The sequence below is a fragment of the Oncorhynchus clarkii genome, chromosome 30 (genome assembly GCF_045791955.1).
Source record: "Oncorhynchus clarkii lewisi isolate Uvic-CL-2024 chromosome 30, UVic_Ocla_1.0, whole genome shotgun sequence".
In the NCBI taxonomy this organism is placed as follows: Eukaryota; Metazoa; Chordata; class Actinopteri; order Salmoniformes; family Salmonidae; genus Oncorhynchus; species Oncorhynchus clarkii.
Genome location: NC_092176.1, coordinates 35,554,017 through 35,573,591, shown reverse-complemented (window position 1 = coordinate 35,573,591; position 19,575 = coordinate 35,554,017). Strand labels below are relative to the sequence as shown.

The following is a 19,575-nucleotide window of genomic DNA, read 5'->3' as shown; positions in this document are numbered from 1 at the left end:
CCCAAATCTTAGACTGACTTTAGATCAGTCTCTGGGGGCACTTCATCCTACTCCCAACATACTGTAGGGACCATAGTGGGGATGGTGGAGAGTGGATGATGCCATTATTTACCCCCCCCCCTCCCCCCCGAAGGAAGTGGATGGCAGTGGGGGTGGGGTCCAATCAGAGGAAATTACTTAAAATCGCTGTGTAGACATAAGGTCAGGTTTGGAAAGTAGCAACTTTAAATAATTCAAACATTTAAGGGGTGGATCAGCTTAATATCGCGGAAAGAATATCGGTTCCATCAATGTAATTGTCTGCATCGTTTCCAATCCCCCATATATTTCTTTGGTAAATATGTATATATACATACACGCATGCATACATCTACACATATATACATACACATACCTATATAGACATACATACTTTTTAAAAGAATATACCTTTATTATTATTCCCCGCAAACCCTACCGCCGATCCCCCAATTGGAGTAAACTAATAAACACTTCGGCTTTTACATTCAATTTATACATCTTATACACATTTTACAGATACAGTCTATTTTACAATAGTTCTCTCTTGTTTGTTTTTTAGTCCTTCCTCTATTTCTGATGTCCATCCAGTTTGATTTCTATTTGTAACTGTGATATTTCACAAAAGTTCTGAACCTGTATACATTTTACAGACCCCGTATGTTTTACATGGTTTATCTTGCTATTAGTCCCACCCTTCTGTTCCCTTCAACCCCTCCCATCTGTCTCTCAACATCATCCATTTTGGATTTCTATTTGCCATATATTTTTCAACTGTGCTGTGATGCTTCACAAACGAATTGAACCTTTCTATTCTCATAGCTTCTACCAATTGTAAATTAAAAATACAAATTTTTGCTCAAATAATTATAATATTAATGATTGATTGACTATGATTTTTCAAATCACCCAGTATTGCTATCTGCATCGTTAGTTCTAGTCAAATGTTACAATTCTTCAGCCATTCCTGGACCTGTGACCAAAAATGAGCTACATATGGACAGTACCAAATAAATGATCTAATGACTCTGCTTCCTCACAGTAGAATCTGCAGAGCTGGGAAGATTGTATCCCCCATATATACAGTGCCTTGTGAAAGTATTCGGCCCCCTTGAACTTTGCAACCTTTTGCCACATTTCAGGCTTCAAACATAAAGATATAAAACTGTATTTTTTTGTGGAGAATCAACAACAAGTGGGACACAATCATGAAGTGGAACAACATTTATTTGATATTTCAAACTTTTTTAACAAATCAAAAACTGAAAAATTGGGCGTGCAAAATTATTCAGCCCCCTTAAGTTAATACTTTGTAGCGCCACCTTTTGCTGCGATTACAGCTGTAAGTCGCTTGGGGTATGTCTCTATCAGTTTTGCACATCGAGAGACTGAAATTTTTTCCCATTCCTCCTTGCAAAACAGCTCGAGCTCAGTGAGGTTGGATGGAGAGCATTTGTGAACAGCAGTTTTCAGTTCTTTCCACAGATTCTCGATTGGATTCAGGTCTGGACTTTGACTTGGCCATTCTAACACCTGGATATGTTTATTTTTGAACCATTCCATTGTAGATTTTGCTTTATGTTTTGGATCATTGTCTTGTTGGAAGACAAATCTCCGTCCCAGTCTCTGGTCTTTTGCAGACTCCATCAGGTTTTCTTCCAGAATGGTCCTGTATTTGGCTCCATCCATCTTCCCATCAATTTTACCCATCTTCCCTGTCCCTGCTGAAGAAAAGCAGGCCCAAACCATGATGCTTCCACCACCATGTTTGACAGTGGGGATGGTGTGTTCAGGGTGATGAGCTGTGTTGCTTTTACGCCAAACATAACGTTTTGCATTGTTGCCAAAAAGTTCAATTTTGGTTTCATCTGACCAGAGCACCTTCTTCCACATGTTTGGTGTGTCTCCCAGGTGGCTTGTGGCAAACTTTAAACAACACTTTTTATGGATATCTTTAAGAAATGGCTTTCTTCTTGCCACTCTTCCATAAAGGCCAGATTTGTGCAATATACGACTGATTGTTGTCCTATGGACAGAGTCTCCCACCTCAGATGTAGATCTCTGCAGTTCATCCAGAGTGATCATGGGCCTCTTGGCTGCATCTCTGATCAGTCTTCTCCTTGTATGAGCTGAAAGTTTAGAGGGACGGTAAGGTCTTGGTAGATTTGCAGTGGTCTGATACTCCTTCCATTTCAATATTATCGCTTGCACAGTGCTCCTTGGGATGTTGAAAGCTTGGGAAATCTTTTTGTATCCAAATCCGGCTTTAAACTTCTTCACAACAGTATCTCGGACCTGCCTGGTGTGTTCCTTGTTCTTCATGATGCTCTCTGCGCTTTTAACGGACCTCTGAGACTATCACAGTGCAGGTGCATTTATACGGAGACTTGATTACACACAGGTGGATTGTATTTATCATCATTAGTCTTTTAGGTCAACATTGGATCATTCAGAGATCCTCACTGAACTTCTGGAGAGAGTTTGCTGCACTGAAAGTAAAGGGGCTGAATAATTTTGCACGCCTAATCTTTCAGTTTTTGAATTGTTAAAAAAGTTTGAAATATAAAATAAATGTCGTTCCACATTCATGATTGTGTCCCACTTGTTGTTGATTCTTCACAAAAAAATAGTTTTATATCTTTATGTTTGAAGCCTGAAATGTGGCAAAAGGTCGCAAAGTTTAAGGGGCCGAATACTTTCGCAAGGCACTGTATATAACATTCTATTGGTTGCAAGAATTTTGTATAGTAATTTAAATTGAAAAATTTGAAGTTTTGCATCCGGCGTTGTTTTGCGTATCAATTCAATTCTTCCCAACTATTTTGCAATTTATATGGCACAGCTGTCAGTTTTTTGGTCCTTAAATTAAATTGGGAGATGTTTTTATTTATCACACTTTTCTTTAACCATTTATGTTCTTTAATACAGAGCCGACATACAAGTTCTTTACTTTTTTTGTGCTGCAATTAATTAACTAGTGCTGCAATAATTAACTAGTGCTGCAATTAACTAGTGCTGCAATTAATTAACTAGTGCTGTAATTAATTAACTAGTGCTGCAATTAATTAACTAGTGCTGCAATTAATTGGTTGTAATTTTGGCTAGAGCAGACAGATGTCTGTGTTAGCTGCATGTGTGACATAACTCCACCAGTCCTATTTATGATATAATTCACTAAAATTATACCTTTTTTAAACATTTCTTTGAAAAATAGTTTTTTTAATCAATTAGTATATTTGAATTTAACCACAATATTTGTTGTATTATTTGTTCTGTCTTTTCAGGTGGATTTAAACTGAAATTGCAACCAACTTGCTAAGGCCTGTTTAAAAAAGAAAGATATTTTGGAGATTATTTCCTTTTCAAACAACCGAAAGTGGGCCGGTGTAATCTGAATAAAGGGGAAAAGGCCATTCTTGAACATAGAATGAGACATTCGTACCAATTTACTAGAAAACCAGTTTGGATTTAAGTTTAACTTTTGTATGACCGATGCCTTTAGTGAGAGGTCTAATGCTTTAATATTTAATCATTTCTGCCCTCTGAATTCATATTTGTTATATAATTAGGCCCTTTTAATTTAATCTGGCTTGCCGTTCCAAATAAAATTGAATATTTTATGTTCATATAATTTAAAAAGCAGGAAAGTAACAACTTTGCATTGGGCCTGTATGTACGATTGCTTTTAGAAAGAAGGCCTAACTTTACTGTGGGTTTTCTGTTCAATACAGTATAGATCACTAGTGGATAGTCTTTGTTGGAGTGAAGTGGTGTGTGTGTGTTCTGACATTACCTAACCCCCCCTCTCCCCCCTGCAGAGCTGCAGCCCTCGGAGCATCTACTGGTCGAAAGTTCCGTGTGGCTGCCACTCAACGTGGTCTCCAACGGCAACTCTTCCAGCAGCTCGCAGGCAGTGGGCGTGACCAAAATCGCTAAGTCTGTCATCGCCCCATTGGCCCAGCAGCACGTGTCAGTCTTCATGCTCTCGACCTATCAGACGGACTTCATCCTGGTGAGTCCCCTGTCTCTGTGACCCCTCCAGTTATTACCTGCTGGGGCTTATTGGGTTGTCTGATGTGATTCTTTATCATTGTTTTTCAACGTAATAGGTCTACATTTCTCTCTGAACATTCTGTAACGTTACTCCCCCCTAAACGTGCCTTCTTGATGAGTAAATCATTTATTTTTGATTTTTTATTGGTTCTCTCTAATACCTCATAACTAGCTACCAAGCCATTTTAGGCTATTAATCAAGTTTGAGTAGCTTGTCTAATTATCTTAGCTGGCATGCCTGCTGACAAGATTGCTAGACTTTAGAAAAGCCAAGCAATAACTATATACTGAATAAGACTCGCATTCCTTTCAATATTTTACCCAGATTTTAGCAGAGATGCAGATAAGCATATTTGGTTCCTTTAAAAAATAACCATCAGTCAGGAGGATACAGACAGCTCGAGAGGTATGCTTAAATATGCAGAAAAATAAACAGACTTTTTACATAGAGCCATAATCATTATGCTTAATTCTATTGCAGGAATAAGCTGTTTCAGGTGTTTGAAAAAATGCTAAGTTCTCAAACTCAAATCTGCCATCCTCACTTACTTTGTGTCCCCTCAAATCCTTGTCAAAAAAGAGCATTTCCCACAATGGTGGGAGCAGTGGGTCAAAGTGTTGCATGTTACGGAAGACGCCGATGATAAGTTGTGATGAAGTAGGTATAGCTTTGCAAAGCAGTTGCATTTGTCCCACTCCAAACGTAAGATAAATGTTATAAGTACAAATAGGCCACTAGTCCATTTGAAGTAATAGAAGTGACTACAATGTAGCTTTTTAAAAATTCTCTCTCTCAATGTCACTGACTGTATGTTGTCCGCTTACTTTAGGTGAGGGAGAAGGACCTGGTTGTAGTTATTAATACTGTCTTACTGTAGGTGAAGGAGAAGGACCTGGTTGTAGTTATTAATAATGTCTTACTGTAGGTGAGGGAGAAGGACCTGGTTGTAGTTATTAATACTGTCTTACTGTAGGTGAGGGAGAAGGACCTGGTTGTAGTTATTAATACTGTCTTACTGTAGGTGAGGGAGAAGGACCTGGTTGTAGTTATTAATAATGTCTTACTGTAGGTGAGGGAGAAGGACCTGGCTGTTGTTATTAATACTGTCTTACTGTAGGTGAGGGAGAAGGACCTGGTTGTAGTTATTAATACTGTCTTACTGTAGGTGAGGGAGAAGGACCTGGTTGTAGTTATTAATACTGTCTTACTGTAGGTGAGGGAGAAGGACCTGGTTGTAGTTATTAATACTGTCTTACTGTAGGTGAGGGAGAAGGACCTGGCTGTAGTTATTAATACTGTCTTACTGTAGGTGAGGGAGAAGGACCTGGTTGTAGTTATTAATACTGTCTTACTGTAGGTGAGGGAGAAGGACCTGGTTGTAGTTATTAATACTGTCTTACTGTAGGTGAGGGAGAAAGACCTGGCTGTTGTTATTAATACTGTCTTACTGTAGGTGAGGGAGAAGAACCTGGCTGTCGTTATTAATAGTGTCTTACTGTAGGTGAGGGAGAAGGACCTGGCTGTCGTTATTAACACTCTGGAGGAAGAGTTCAACATCTACAGAGAGGTGGGGGGAGAGTACTCTGCTGTTCTCAGCCAAGATGTCCACAATGGCTTCCAGAAGAACGGCAAAGAAGGTACGTCGCAGCAGAGAGAGGGGAGGGGAGGGGGGGTGAGACTGAATGTATTGGAGGGAGTCACAGAAAGGGACAGACATAGAGAAACGATATTATCAGTCTGTGCTCTTTTTTTGAAGGGAACTATGGGTAACAGAATAGCCATGTTTTACAATAAAATCCCCCCACATGATAAAGTGAAGACATGCTTGTACTCTATAACACTACTTCTCACTGTCCCAGTGCTATAGGTTATTTCAGGTTGGGTTCAGGTTCTATACTATTATTCCCCTTCTGTTTCATATCCAGCCCCCCAGCTGACAGTGCACCCTTTGCTGATACCTCAGAACCAGTTCTGTGTGATGAGTCTGGACCCAGACACTCTGCCTGCCATCGCAACAACACTCATCGACGTTCTCTTCTACTCCAACAGGTGAGCTCTGCTCCGCGCAAAACCCTTGTCCCTTTTGTTGCCTTACCAGTTCAAGTCAAGATGGCTGCCGTGTGAAATCCTTACTTGGGGTAATGGTTCTGCCATATTTTTGTAAAAAAAAACAAGTTGTTTTAAGATGGCACATAAGTGGTCTTATTCTGAGTCTGTGGTGTAAAATGATTTTCTTCCTCAGTCCTAAAGAGGGTGCTCTTCCCAGCCAGGACCTGGACTGTATCAAGTTCTTTTCCTTCTCTCTGATCGATGGCTACGTCTCTCTGGTCATGGACACAGAGGCACAAAGACAGTAAGACTCATCTCCTCTCACCTCTCTTACATCTGAGCTGACTTAAAGTTTCACTTTGTGGGTGGCCTATCGGTTAGAGCGTTGGGCCAGTAACCAAAAGGTTGCTAATTAGAATCCTTGAGCCAAGACGGTAAAAAATCTCTGTGCCCTTCAGCAAAGCACTTAACCCTAATTGCTCCAGGGTCCCCATTGATAATGGCTGACCCTGGCCGTGACCCCACTCTCTGAGGGTCTTAAGATATGCAAAACCAAACTCCCCCTATCTCAATTTCACACATGCGTATAATACACACAAGAAATAGGACATATAAGCACCCACCTAATTATTATTTTTAATATTTTTTTCTTAGCAGTCAAACTGCCGACGTGTTCACGTCATGTGACATGCACACGTCATTGCAATAGTATTTGGAAGATGAATACACAACGCAGAGTTTGAGAGGACAAAAAATTAGAGTACCAATGGTCAATAGCTAATTGTAAGTAGAATTTGGGTTTCAGTTCAACATCTGTGGAATGTCACTCCTGAACTCAGAGCAACGTGTTCTACGTGGGCCACGTTTTCATTGGTCTGTACATTGAGTCTGGAGTGGGATACTTGTTATTTGGCCATTGGCCAAGTTGTCCTGCAAGGACTTCTGATTGGTCAACCCCAGGCTAGGGTGGGGGGTTATAAGTGGCATCCTGTCCTTTGTTCTGGGGGGAAATGCTGAGGACAGGGGGAGACTGAACATCTGACTCCCAGCATAACATCTTGATTTGTCCTCTCTGAATAAACCTATTTTTCTCCCCCTGATTTGCTTTGGAGTTTGTTTTATTGAAGGATAGTAATACATTGCTAACATCATTTAGACGTTGTTTACACGTGACACTTGTTATGTGTCAGTTTATTATTTCATATCAGACAATGAACATGAAATGTCCATCTTATACAATGAAAAAATCTTATAAGACTATGCTTAGCATGACTGTAAAATAGTACATTTAGCTAAAATAGGCATATCACAAAGAACAGTAACAACTTATTTTATGGTATATAAAAAAAAAGATTAGGCTAGTTAATATGCAGCCGGCACTCCTGGATCTAGGCCTAAAGTGCCATCGCAAAGTATGCAGACCCTTTTTTTGTTATTATTCCACATTTTGTTACATTACAGCCTCATTCTAAAATGGATTACTTAAAAAAATATATAATAATTGAGGAACATGCTGTAATGTAACAATATGGGAAAAGGGAAGGGGTCTGAATACTTTCCAAATACACTGTATTTCAAAAATAAAAATGGACAGTGCCCAGTGCGGAAAGTTGATTAGGCCAATTTACTAAAAGCTTTGTTGGAGCCATTTTTAAGTAGGGTAGTCTTACCTGTTTGACAGACCCAATTATGCTATATTGGTCGTTATTTCCTCCAATAGGGAGTCTCCCCAGATCTTTTCAAATGTCCCCCCGTAACCCCAGTTTACCTGACTGTGCAGCAGCTTTTCTCCAGTTTACCTGACAGTGCAGCAGCTTTTCTCCAGTTTACCTGACAGTGCAGCAGCTTTTCTCCAGTGTACCTGACAGTGCAGCAGCTTTTCTCCAGTTTACCTGACAGTGCAGCAGCTTTTCTCCAGTTTACCTGACAGCACAGCAGCTTTTCTCCAGTTTACCTGACAGTGCAGCAGCTTTTCTCCAGTTTACCTGACAGTGCAGCAGCTTTTCTCCAGTGTACCTGACAGTGCAGCAGCTTTTCTCCAGTTTACCTGACAGTGCAGCAGCTTTTCTCCAGTTTACCTGACAGTGCAGCAGCTTTTCTCCAGGTTACCTGACAGTGCAGCAGCTTTTCTCCAGTTTACCTGACAGTGCAGCAGCTTTTCTCCAGTGTACCTGACAGTGCAGCAGCTTTTCTCCAGTTTATCTGACAGTGCAGCAGCTTTTCTCCAGTTTACCTGACAGTGCAGCAGCTTTTCTCCAGTTTACCTGACAGTGCAGCAGCTTTTCTCCAGTTTACCTGACAGCGCAGCAGCTTTTCTCCAGTTTACCTGACAGCGCAGCAGCTTTTCTCCAGTTTACCTGACAGTGCAGCAGCGCAGCAGCTTTTCTCCAGTGTACCTGACAGTGCAGCAGCTTTTCTCCAGTTTACCTGACAGTGCAGCAGCTTTTCTCCAGTTTACCTGACAGCGCAGCAGCTTTTCTCCAGTTTACCTGACAGCGCAGCAGCTTTTCTCCAGTTTACCTGACAGCGCAGCAGCTTTTCTCCAGTTTACCTGACAGCACAGCAGCTTTTCTCCAGTTTACCTGACAGCGCAGCAGCTTTTCTCCAGTTTACCTGACAGTGCAGCAGCTTTTCTCCAGTTTACCTGACAGCGCAGCAGCTTTTCTCCAGTTTACCTGACAGTGCAGCAGCTTTTCTCCAGTTTACCTGACAGTGCAGCAGCTTTTCTCCAGTGTACCTGACAGTGCAGCAGCTTTTCTCCAGTTTACCTGACAGTGCAGCAGCTTTTCTCCAGTTTACCTGACAGCGCAGCAGCTTTTCTCCAGTTTACCTGACAGCGCAGCAGATTTTCTCCAGTTTACCTGACAGCGCCGCAGCTTTTCTCCAGTTTACCTGACAGCGCAGCAGCTTTTCTCCAGTTTACCTGACAGCGCAGCAGCTTTTCTCCAGTTTACCTGACAGTGCAGCAGCTTTTCTCCAGTTTACCTGACAGCGCCGCAGCTTTTCTCCAGTTTACCTGACAGCGCCGCAGCTTTTCTCCAGTTTACCTGACAGCGCCGCAGCTTTTCTCCAGTTTACCTGACAGCGCAGCAGCTTTTCTCCAGTTTACCTGACAGTGCAGCAGCTTTTCTTTTCCAGTGGGTTTTGTCTGTATTCCACCGTATCTAGTGTTTTATGAAATTGCAACTGTCAGCTTCTGAATTCCTATGTGATAGGGTCGAGTCTCTAGATTCCCTTGCTGAGCTCCTATGTGATAGGGTCGAGTCTCTAGATTCCCTTGCTGAGCTCCTATGTGATAGGGTCGAGTCTCTAGATTCCCTTGCTGAGCTCTTACGTATCTGGGGGAAAAATTAAATGGTTCTCATGGGCAATTTTAAACTGGGACTGGTTATCGCCAAACTCCAACGCCATATAAGGGCTATGCAATACGTTGAATTTCACCCAGCTGATAAAGGCAGGTACAAGGCTGAACCCTAAAGACCTCTCTAAATCAACGCTAATTGATATTATCCTAACTAATAACCTGCGTAAGTACCCAGACATCTGTATCTGCCTAAACAATGTGCGTGTGCAAGGCACAATAAAATCCCCAAATTACCCCCTCAGGTAATAAAGGGAATGTCGAGCAGTTTTGTGAACAGGCTTTCCTGAATGAACTTTCTGCATGTGACTGGGAAAAGATTTACATTCCTTCCAGACATTGAGATGGCGTACTCCTAAACTCGGCAAAAAATGAAACGTCCTCTCACTGTCAACTGTGTTTATTTTCAGCAAACTTAACATGTGTAAATATTTGTATGAACATAACAAGATTCAACAACTGAGACACAAACTGAACTAACGGAAATTGAATAATGTGTCCCTGAACAAAAGGGGGGGGGGGGGGGGGTCAAAATCAAAACTAAAAACTAAAACTAACAGTCAGTATCTGGTGTGGCCACCAGCTGCATTAAGTACTGTAGTGCATCTCCACCTCGTGGACTGCACCAGATTTGCCAGTTCTTGCTGTGAGATGTTACCCTACTCTTCCACCTAGGCACCTGCAAGTTTCTGGACATTTCTGGGGGGAATGGCCCTAGCCCTCACCCTCTGATCCAACAGGTCCCAGACGTGCTCAATGGGATTGAGATCCGGGCTCTTCGCTGGCCATGGCAGAACATTGACATTCCTGTCTTGCAGGAAATCACACACAGAACGAGCAGTATGGCTGGTGGCATTGTCATGCTGGAGGGTCATGTCAGGATGAGCCTGCAGGAAGGGTACCACATGAGGGAGGAGGATGTCTTATCTGTAACGCACAGCGTTGAGATTGCCTGCAATGACAACGAGCTCAGTCCGATGATGCTGTGACACAACTCCCCATACCATGACGGACCCTCCACCTCCAAATTGATGCAGGCAGCATGCCTAAGGCACATTCACACAGATGAGCAGGGACCATGGGCATCTTTCTTTTGGTGTTTTTCAGAGTCCGTAGAAAGGCCTTTTTAGTGTCCTAAGTTTTCATAACTGTGACCTTTAATTGCCTACCATCTGTAAGCTGTTAGTGTCTTAACGACCGTTCCACAGGTGCGCGTTCATTAATTGTTTATAGTTCAATGAACAAGCATGAGAAACAGTGTTTAAACTCTTTACAATGATGATCTGTGAAGTTAATTAGTAAAATACCAAATATCTTTGAAAGACAGGGTCCTGAAAAGGGGACGTTTCTTTTTTTGCTGAGTTTATTTCCATAAGCTTTTGTGAACTAGAAATAACCTGACATTAAACTGTATTTTCGAAAGGTCTCCGGTCACCAAAAGGCAACATTAAACATTCACACGCTATTGGGGACCTATTTCATTTTTATTTTGTATTCTTACTGGTCCAGTTTTACGATTTCCATCTTAAAAACTCTCCTTCACCCTGGTGTGAAGGAGCGCAATGGCAGAGCAGACCGTGTACATGCCAATGGAGTAACCTATACTCATATATTCTTCACAACATCTAAACGGATTGGCTTCCCTTCTCCAAAACTCTCCCTACTGAACTAAGAAGTGAGCGAACACACTATACAGCGCAAAGCCCACCTCATGATCTCCTGTCCTGCCTTCTAGTCCACACTGTTTTGATCTTCCTAAAAGTCCTCGCCTCCAGTCCTAAAAGTCCTCGCCTCCGGTCCTAAAAGTCCTCGCCTCCGGTCCTAAAAGTCCTCGCCTCCGGTCCTAAAAGTCCTCGCCTCCGGTCCTAAAAGTCCTCGCCTCCGGTCCTAAAAGTCCTCGCTTTGTGAGAGAAGCAGACATGAAAGAGAACTTTAGCCTACCGATGTCAACTAGATTTTTCATTTATAACATTATGGTGAGTAAGGCTTCAATTCGTATTCTAGAGTAACAAGTAGGCTAATGACGAGAAGCTTCATGTATCCAATTTTTGTTGACTAACAAATAGCCTACCAAATGGCATAAATTATCAGCAGAAACATATCAAAAGAACAATAGAAATGAAATGTTTCAAGTTGTCACATGCACAAGTACAGTGAAATGCCTTTCTTGCAAGCACTAAACATAACAATGTAGTAATCAATAACAATGTAATACAAAAAATAACTTGTGGCCTAGTGCTTATTTGACTCTATGCACCTTCCTTTATTTGAAAGGATTTGACGATGGTTAGTTTGAGACTTAGAGGAAAACAGTGCAACGGGTAATGATAGGCCTACACAGTTGAAGACATGACGCACGGGCCCCAAGGACTATAAGCAAAGTAGCAAAGTTGATGGATACCTTCGAGACAGTGGATTGATGCATGTTGTATATATTACTATTGTTATTAAAAATGTGCCTGCAGTGCCATATAAGACATGCCAAACTCACAGAGGGCCGAGTGTCTGTGGGTTTACGCTCCTCCTTTGTACTTCATTGAGGAATTAAGGTCACTGGTTAGTAAGGAACTCTCCTCACCTGGTTGTCTGGGTCTGAATTGAAAGGAAAAAACAAAAACCAGCAGACACTAGGCCCTCCATTGAATGAGTTTGAAACCCCTGATGAAAGAGGACACTTCTTTTGAGCCTAAAATAAAGAAAATAGAATAAAGAAATATGTAGACCCTCCCGCAGTTGAGACTTTACGGTATTATAATAGCACTATGGCTCCAGGCTATTTTTTTAAGAGTCAGGCGTCACACAGACGTTAGTCAGGTGTTCAATGGTAGGCGATAGCCAGATGGTGGTGCTGTTGCTCCTCCTGAATTCTGGCCTGTGATACATGGTAGCAGCAATGACCAACACTGTGTATGTGTGTATGTGTATGTGTGTGTGTGTGTGTGTGTGTGTTCTAGGTTCCCTGCTTGACCAACTGTGTGTGTGTGTGTGTGTGTGTGTGTGTGTGTGTGTGTGTGTGTGTGTGTGTGTGTGTGTGTGTGTGTGTGTGTGTGTGTGTGTATTCTAGGTTCCCTGCTTGACCAACACTGTGTATGTGTGTGTGTGTGTTCTAGGTTCCCTGCTGATCTTCTCTTCACGAGTTCCTCCAGGGAGCTGTGGAGGATGGTGCGCATTGGGGGACAGCCTCTGGGTTTCGGTAAACTACCTTTTAATCATGCCCAACTCTAACGTGGGTAGGCTGACACTGATACTACAAATACTTCATTGTTGATCTCTCCATCTCTCTTCTCTTCTCCAGACGAGTGTGGCATTGTTGCCCAGATATCCCAGCCCTTAGCCGACAACGACATCTCAGCCTATTATATCAGCACCTTCAGCTTCGACCATGCCCTGGTGAGCAAGCCTTTAGCTGCTGATGTGACAGCCACTGGCACCCAGCTTTACACTACAGAACATGGAGTACAGAACTTTAGAAGAGGGTATGTTCTGATTCTGACCAACAGAGGGCACTCTTCACCCCTGGATAAAGGGTAGCGTGTAGTATAATGACTGTGATAGTTATTTTATCCAAGAATACAGTAGCAGGTGTTTGCAACAGGGCTTATAAACATCACAAGAATGTCAGCAGCGCTATCAGATGACAGAATGAACGTTTGATTTGTCAGAGGATGCTAAATCAACCGCTTCCTGTGGACTTTCCAGCTTTTGTTGGTCTGACGTGTCTTCTGCACTATCTGCATAGTTGACACCTGAATGACACTGATAGTTTGACGTGAGATACCTGACTGAGAGATAAGCTGTCAGTCAGAATACTTCTCATGCTGAAGACAATCAGATTATAAATGGAAAACCATCCACATTGCGGAACCTGACATATTGCTTCCGGACAAGCTAAACAAACACATTCTTCGCCCACTTTGAGGATAACACAGTGCCACCGACGCGGGCCGCTCCCGCTGTAAGCTCTAGTTCTCCATGGCCGACGTGAGTAAGACGTTTAAGCGTGTTAACCCCCTCAAGGCTGCCTGCCCAGATGGCATCCCTAGCCGCGTCCTCAGAGCATGTGCAGACCTGCTGGCTGGAGTGTTTACGGACATATTCAATCTCTCCCTATCACAGTCTGCTCTCCACACTTGGTTCAAGATGTCCACCATTGTTTCTGTACCCAAGAAAGCAAAAGTAACTGACCTAAATGACTATCGCTCCGTCACTTCTGTCATGAAGTGCTTTGAGAGGCTAGGTAAGGATCATATCACCTTAGCTGTCACCCACTGCAATTTCCATATCCCCCCCAATACATCCACGGATGATGCCATCACACTGCACACTGTCATATCCTATCTGGACGAGGAATACCTATGTAAGAATGCTGTTCATTGACTACAGCTCAGCCTTCAACATAGGGCTGTGGCGGTCATTACATTTTGTCAGTCGGGATTGTCAAGCAAATAACTGCCGGTCTCAAGGTAATTGACTGTTAATTACGTGAACACATTTAGCCTACAAGCCACAGATGCAGACCTTTGGAACATCTACATTTTAAAAAGTATAATAAATCAATTTAATATACGCCATCACAATACATCCATTATTTATTTTGGCTCATAGAAACATGATATGAAGGGACAGAATATCCAGAAGGCCAGAATAGCATACTCTGAGATGTCAGTATGTCAGGCCCCAATATGGCTATGGGCTACACTAGTTAATTTAGCAGAGAAGATATGCCTAAAATTATGTGGCATTATTTGATAGTATGAACAATACAATTGAACTGAATAAAATAGAAAGGATATTTTCTCCAAACGGTTTGAGAGAGTGCGCACATGCCGCTATTCTGTGTTGAGCGGTGAACAAAGAAACAGGAATCTGCAAAATCTAGAGTTGTGTTTGCAACTTTAGTTGTGATGCAAATGTTGAGCTATATGTTAAAAAGTTTTATACATTCTAAGGCTGCATAATGCAACTAATGATGATTTTGAAAAAAGTTGCATGAAAGGCATGAACTCTGCTTAGTTTTTTGTGCAGGCTGCACACACTTCATCAGTCTCTCATGCACAATTTGACAAGCACTTGATAATCTTCTAACCAGGCTTCCAGCGTAATGCCATCTAATAAATCCATGCCTTTTGTAGCCAAAGTGGCTGTTGTGCCCTGGGGCTGAATATTTTAATTCCCTTCTCCCAGCTGCCGTGCTCTGAAGCACCTCTCCCTCACATGGCTCGCTCAGATATCTAAATTCTTATTAGCCAATGTCCGTCACGTGATCGGGTCCTTCTCACAGGCATCTCATCTAAAAAAGTAGGCTACAAGTGAGTACCGATAGATCGGGACGCATCTGCGCACGTCCTTGTTATTGAAAATGTTAGAAGAACTGTCCACATTTAACCTTCAACAAGATGAGTAGGCCTAACGAACATCAAAAGCACTAGCATATGTCAATCCATTCTCCTCCATTAGTACAAAAGTTGACCTACTCTAAAAGGTGTCCTTCTGTGCAATTAACAAATATTCCAAATATAGTCTGGGACAGTTGTGGGATGTGATAGATCCCAAATTAATACAACCACACGCATTAAATAAAACACTTTTAAAAGTAATGAGGCTGATGCAACACGTTTAGCTTAAAATGTTGATAAACTATTAGGCTATTTCTTTATATTTATCAGCGCAGCAATGTGCACATAGCAGTTGGCTATAAGCGCAAATATTGAAAAATGCAATTAACTAATGACCATCAGCAGCATCAGAGCTTGAAGAAGCCTAGTTACCATGACTAAACGGTCACGTGGAATTTGACTGCGGTCATGACTGGTGACCTCCGGTGTGGCGGTAATACTGTCACCGTAACAGCCCCACTTCAGCACCATAGTACCCTCCAAGCTCATCATTAAGCTCGGGACCCCCAGTCTGAACCCTGTCCTGTGCAACTGGGTCTTCCTGATGGGCCACCCCCCAGGCCACCCCCCTCAACACAGGGGCCCCACAAGGATGTGTGCTCAGCCCCCTCCTGTACTCCCTGTTCATCCATGACTGCGTGGCCACACACGCCTCCAACTCAACCATCAAGTTTGCAGACAACACAACAGCGGTAGGCCTGATTACCAACAACGACGAGACTACAGGGAGGAGGTGAGAGCTTTGGCAGAGTGGTGCCAGGAAAATAACCTCTCCCTCAACGTCAACAAAATGAGGAGCTGATCTTGGACTTCAGGAGACAGCAGAGGGAACTCGCCTCCATCCAAATTGAAGGGCCACAGTAGAGAAGGGGAAAAGCTTCAAGTTCCTTGTCGTACACATCGCTGACAATCTAAAATGGTCCACCCACGCTGACCGCGTGGTGAAGAAAGCGCAACAGCACCTCTTCAACCTCAGGAGGCTGAAGAAATTTGTCTTGGCCCCTAAGACTCTCTTTACAGATGCACCATTGAGAGTGTCCTGTTTGACGGTATCACCGCCTGGTACTGCACCATTGTAACCGCAGGGCTCTCCTGCGGGGGTAACATGCCTGCCCTCCAGGACATCTACAGCACCCGGTGTCACAGGAAGGCCAAGAAGATCATCAAGACCTCAGCCACCCGAGCCACAGTCTGTTCACCCCACTATCATCCAGAAGGAGAGGTCAGTACAGCTGCATCAAAGCTGGGACCGAGAGAAGGAAAAACAGCTTCCAGCTTAAATAGTCATCACTAGCCAGCCTCCACCCAGTACCCTGCCCTGAACTTAGTCACTGTCACTAACAGGCTACCGCCTGGTTACTCAACTCTGCACCTTAGAGGCTACTGCCTATGTACATAGACATGAAACACTGCTCACTTTAATAATGGAACACTGCTCACTTTAATAATGGTTACATACTGTTTTTCCCATTTCACATGTACAGTTGAAGTCGGAAGTTTACATGCACTTAGGTTGGAGTCATTAACTCGTTTTTTAACCACTCCACAAATGTCTTGTTAACAAACTATAGTTTTGGCAAGTCAGTTAGGACATCTACTTTGTGCATGACACAGGTAATTTTTCCAACAATTGTTTAGACAGATTATTTCACTTTATAATGAACTGTATCACAATTCCAGTGGCTCAGAAGTTTAAATACACTAAGTTGACTGTACACACACACACACACACACACACACACACACACACACACACCATCCCTAAATCTGTAAACAAGGGCACCCTCATAGACGTCATCCTGACCAACTGGCCCTCCAAATACACCTCCGCTGTCTTCAACCAGGATCTCAGCGATCACTGCCTCATTGCCTGTATCCGCTACGGATCCGCAGTCAAACGACCACCCCTCATCACTGTTAAACACTCCCTAAAACACTTCTGTGAGCAGGCCTTTCTAATCGACCTGGCCCGGGTATCCTGGAAGGACATTGACCTCATCCCGTCAGTTGAGGATGCCTGGTCATTCCTTAAAAGTAACTTCCTCCCCATTTTAGATAAGCATGCTCCGTTCAAAAAATGCAGAACTAAGAACAGATATAGCCCTTGGTTCACTCCAGACCTGACTGCCCTCGACCAGCACAAAAACATCCTGTGGCGGACTGCAATAGCATCGAATAGTCCCCGCGATATGCAACTGTTCAGGGAAGTCAGGAACCAATACACGCAGCCAGTCAGGAAAGCAAAGGCTAGCTTTTTCAGACAGAAATTTGCATCCTGTAGCTCTAACTCCAAAAAGTTCTGGGACACTGAAGTCCATGGAGAACAAGAGCACCTCCTCTTAACTAGTTAAATAAAGGTTACATAAATACTAGAGCTAATGAGGCAAGATTTCGCCTGGCATAGAAAATGTGTTCACTCGTCTGGACACTGTCGTTCAGAGGAGCTAACCAAAAACACAGCTAACACAATCACTTCAAACTAAAACTGGAAAGACTGCAAACTAGCTGCATTTCATTTCGTTTGACCTTTTTTTAAATGACATTTCTTTGTACATAGCCATAAATTATGGCAGCTGATTCATGATTCATGTCGGAGAGACAGACAGCAAGGTTTATGTTGAAAACTAAATGTCAGTCTAAAAGAAATGTGAGATAATGTCTAGATGCTTTTTATAGTGGAGATCAAGTTTATAAATTGCCTGGCTGGGGTGATGAGACTGTGGATTGCGCAGTCAGATGGAACAGAGTAAATAGGCATTTCAACATCATAGATTTAGCCGGTGGTAAATTGTGGAATAGACAACAGTTGGCATGGGGTTTTAATCTATCAGCATTCAGGATTAGACCTGTTGTATAATGTTAGATATTACTGCACTGTTGGAGCTAGGAACACAAGCATTTTGCTACACCCGCAATAACATCTGATTTAAGATGCTGATGGAGTAGGAATTGGACCCATATTCCATTATGTTCTCTTCTCCTGTTCTACTGTAGGTACCTGAAGAGGACATAGTGAGTGTGACTGAGATGCTCCGGCAGCACAGGAAAGAGCCAGCCTGCTGATGGCGACCTGGCGTCTTGGTCCATACTACACCCCTCTCCGTGTCCTGGGGCAGTACAGGTCTGAAGAGAGATGCGAACTCCGTGCCTAGACTAGCACTGCAGCGTGAGCAGTATTAACCATAAACTTTGTTGCCATGACCACCAAAAGCGCTTCAAGGAAGGGGTGTCTGAAGAGAGCCTCTTGTCTTCCCAGAATTCCCTGGGAGACGCATTGTTTGGACGCTGCCAGGACCCCTGACCAATGGGACAAGGGGATTGGTGAACAGAAGTACTGTTGTGATGATGGTAACACTGTACTTAAGGCCTGCAGGTATAATGCATTATGATGCGGTTGTGTTTTCATTAGAAGACTTGTTATAGGCATATATAACCCCCTCATGTCTTGTTATCGTCTCATAAAGATCCTGACTAAATAACAGCCATCGAGTCATAGCCCATGCCTTGTAATAACGCATTATAAAGGATTGTACATGTTTATAACATGTAATAATGCATAATACCCGCAGTTTATAAAATGTAACCGTGATGGATTTTCTTATGCTACTTACCTGCTTGCCGCAGGGCACAAACGTGTTACTAGTACTATAAACAACACGACTGTCTTCCAGTGGTGTTCATATCGTAATGCTGTGTCAGAACGCCACCCTTTGTGTCAAAGGTCAAGTTATTTCATGGTTGAGTGAATTATGTGAAGCACAACTTATGCATTGGTAAAACACTATTCTCCATTGGTGCTTTTCGTTTTCTTTTTTCGCCATATCTTCACAAATAGTAAGGCACATAAATGGGCTAATCGCACCCCAATAACTGAAGCCGCTCAGTGATGTCAGCACAAGTCTTATTTTGGACAATCACATTAGAGAAAAAAAGACAAGGTAAAGTTTGAGGTGTATTGGTGGAAATTAGTGTTAATTGTTAAACATATCAGAATGATATTTTCTTGGAAAAACATACGCAGGCAATACTAGGGGAAAAAATAACATCCCATGATTATCCAGGTTAAAGAGTAGCTTTATTCCCTGATGCAGTTTCAATATCAATATTTTTTTTAAGGGTCAACATTTCTGTACTTTATTGTCTTATTCTTCAATTTTCTTTTTCAATTTGCACAATTAAGACATTTATTATTAAATAATGTATTGGTTCTGGACTTCATTATGGATACGTTGTCACCTCATTTTTTCCCAGTTAACATTTGATTGTTAATTTACTTTTGTATGGATGAATTTACACTAAAATAGCTTAGATATGGGTTTGAGGCATTACACATGCTTTGTCAAACTAAGTTATGCAATGTCTTCATGACAACCGTTGTGTTTCTTCAGTCTTGTTGAGTAGACTTGTAATCTATATTAGATGAGTGGGTGTGCATTTAAATGGGAGGAGAAAGTTCCACACTAAAACATGATATTTTTATAGAAATTCTAAGAAAATGTGACATTTCCTTTATTGGTTGTGGTTGAGACACCACTTGTATATTAGAGTTGATCAAGTCATCATAAGTGTCTCCTTCGCACACCAGCACAGAAGAACTCTAACAGACTTACAATATGTTTGGTAAATATGTTTACTGTACTCTTACAACAACAGTTAACCATTTGTGACATACTTGGATTGTTAAAAGAATAACCTAC

The 19,575-nt window shown here is 42.3% G+C and overlaps 1 protein-coding gene across 2 annotated transcripts in view; it reads left to right on the top strand.

Moving 5' to 3' along the window:
- Positions 1–19,575, top strand: part of LOC139389678 (cytosolic arginine sensor for mTORC1 subunit 1-like) — a 26,626-nt gene extending 7,051 nt beyond the window's left edge. Inside the window, exons 3-10 of one of the 2 annotated variants that reach the window (XR_011629418.1) lie at positions 3,837–4,030; positions 5,574–5,709; positions 5,998–6,121; positions 6,315–6,425; positions 12,593–12,675; positions 12,778–12,872; positions 17,873–17,999; positions 18,135–18,260. Coding sequence is in view for 1 of the 2 variants with exons in the window: in XM_071136562.1 (XP_070992663.1) it covers positions 3,837–4,030; positions 5,574–5,709; positions 5,998–6,121; positions 6,315–6,425; positions 12,593–12,675; positions 12,778–12,872; positions 17,873–17,941 (812 nt within the window). In the remaining variant the exon portion in view is untranslated. Of the gene's footprint in view, positions 1–3,836; positions 4,031–5,573; positions 5,710–5,997; positions 6,122–6,314; positions 6,426–12,592; positions 12,676–12,777; positions 12,873–17,872 lie in introns of both variants that reach the window. The other variant, XM_071136562.1, reaches the window with a different exon arrangement.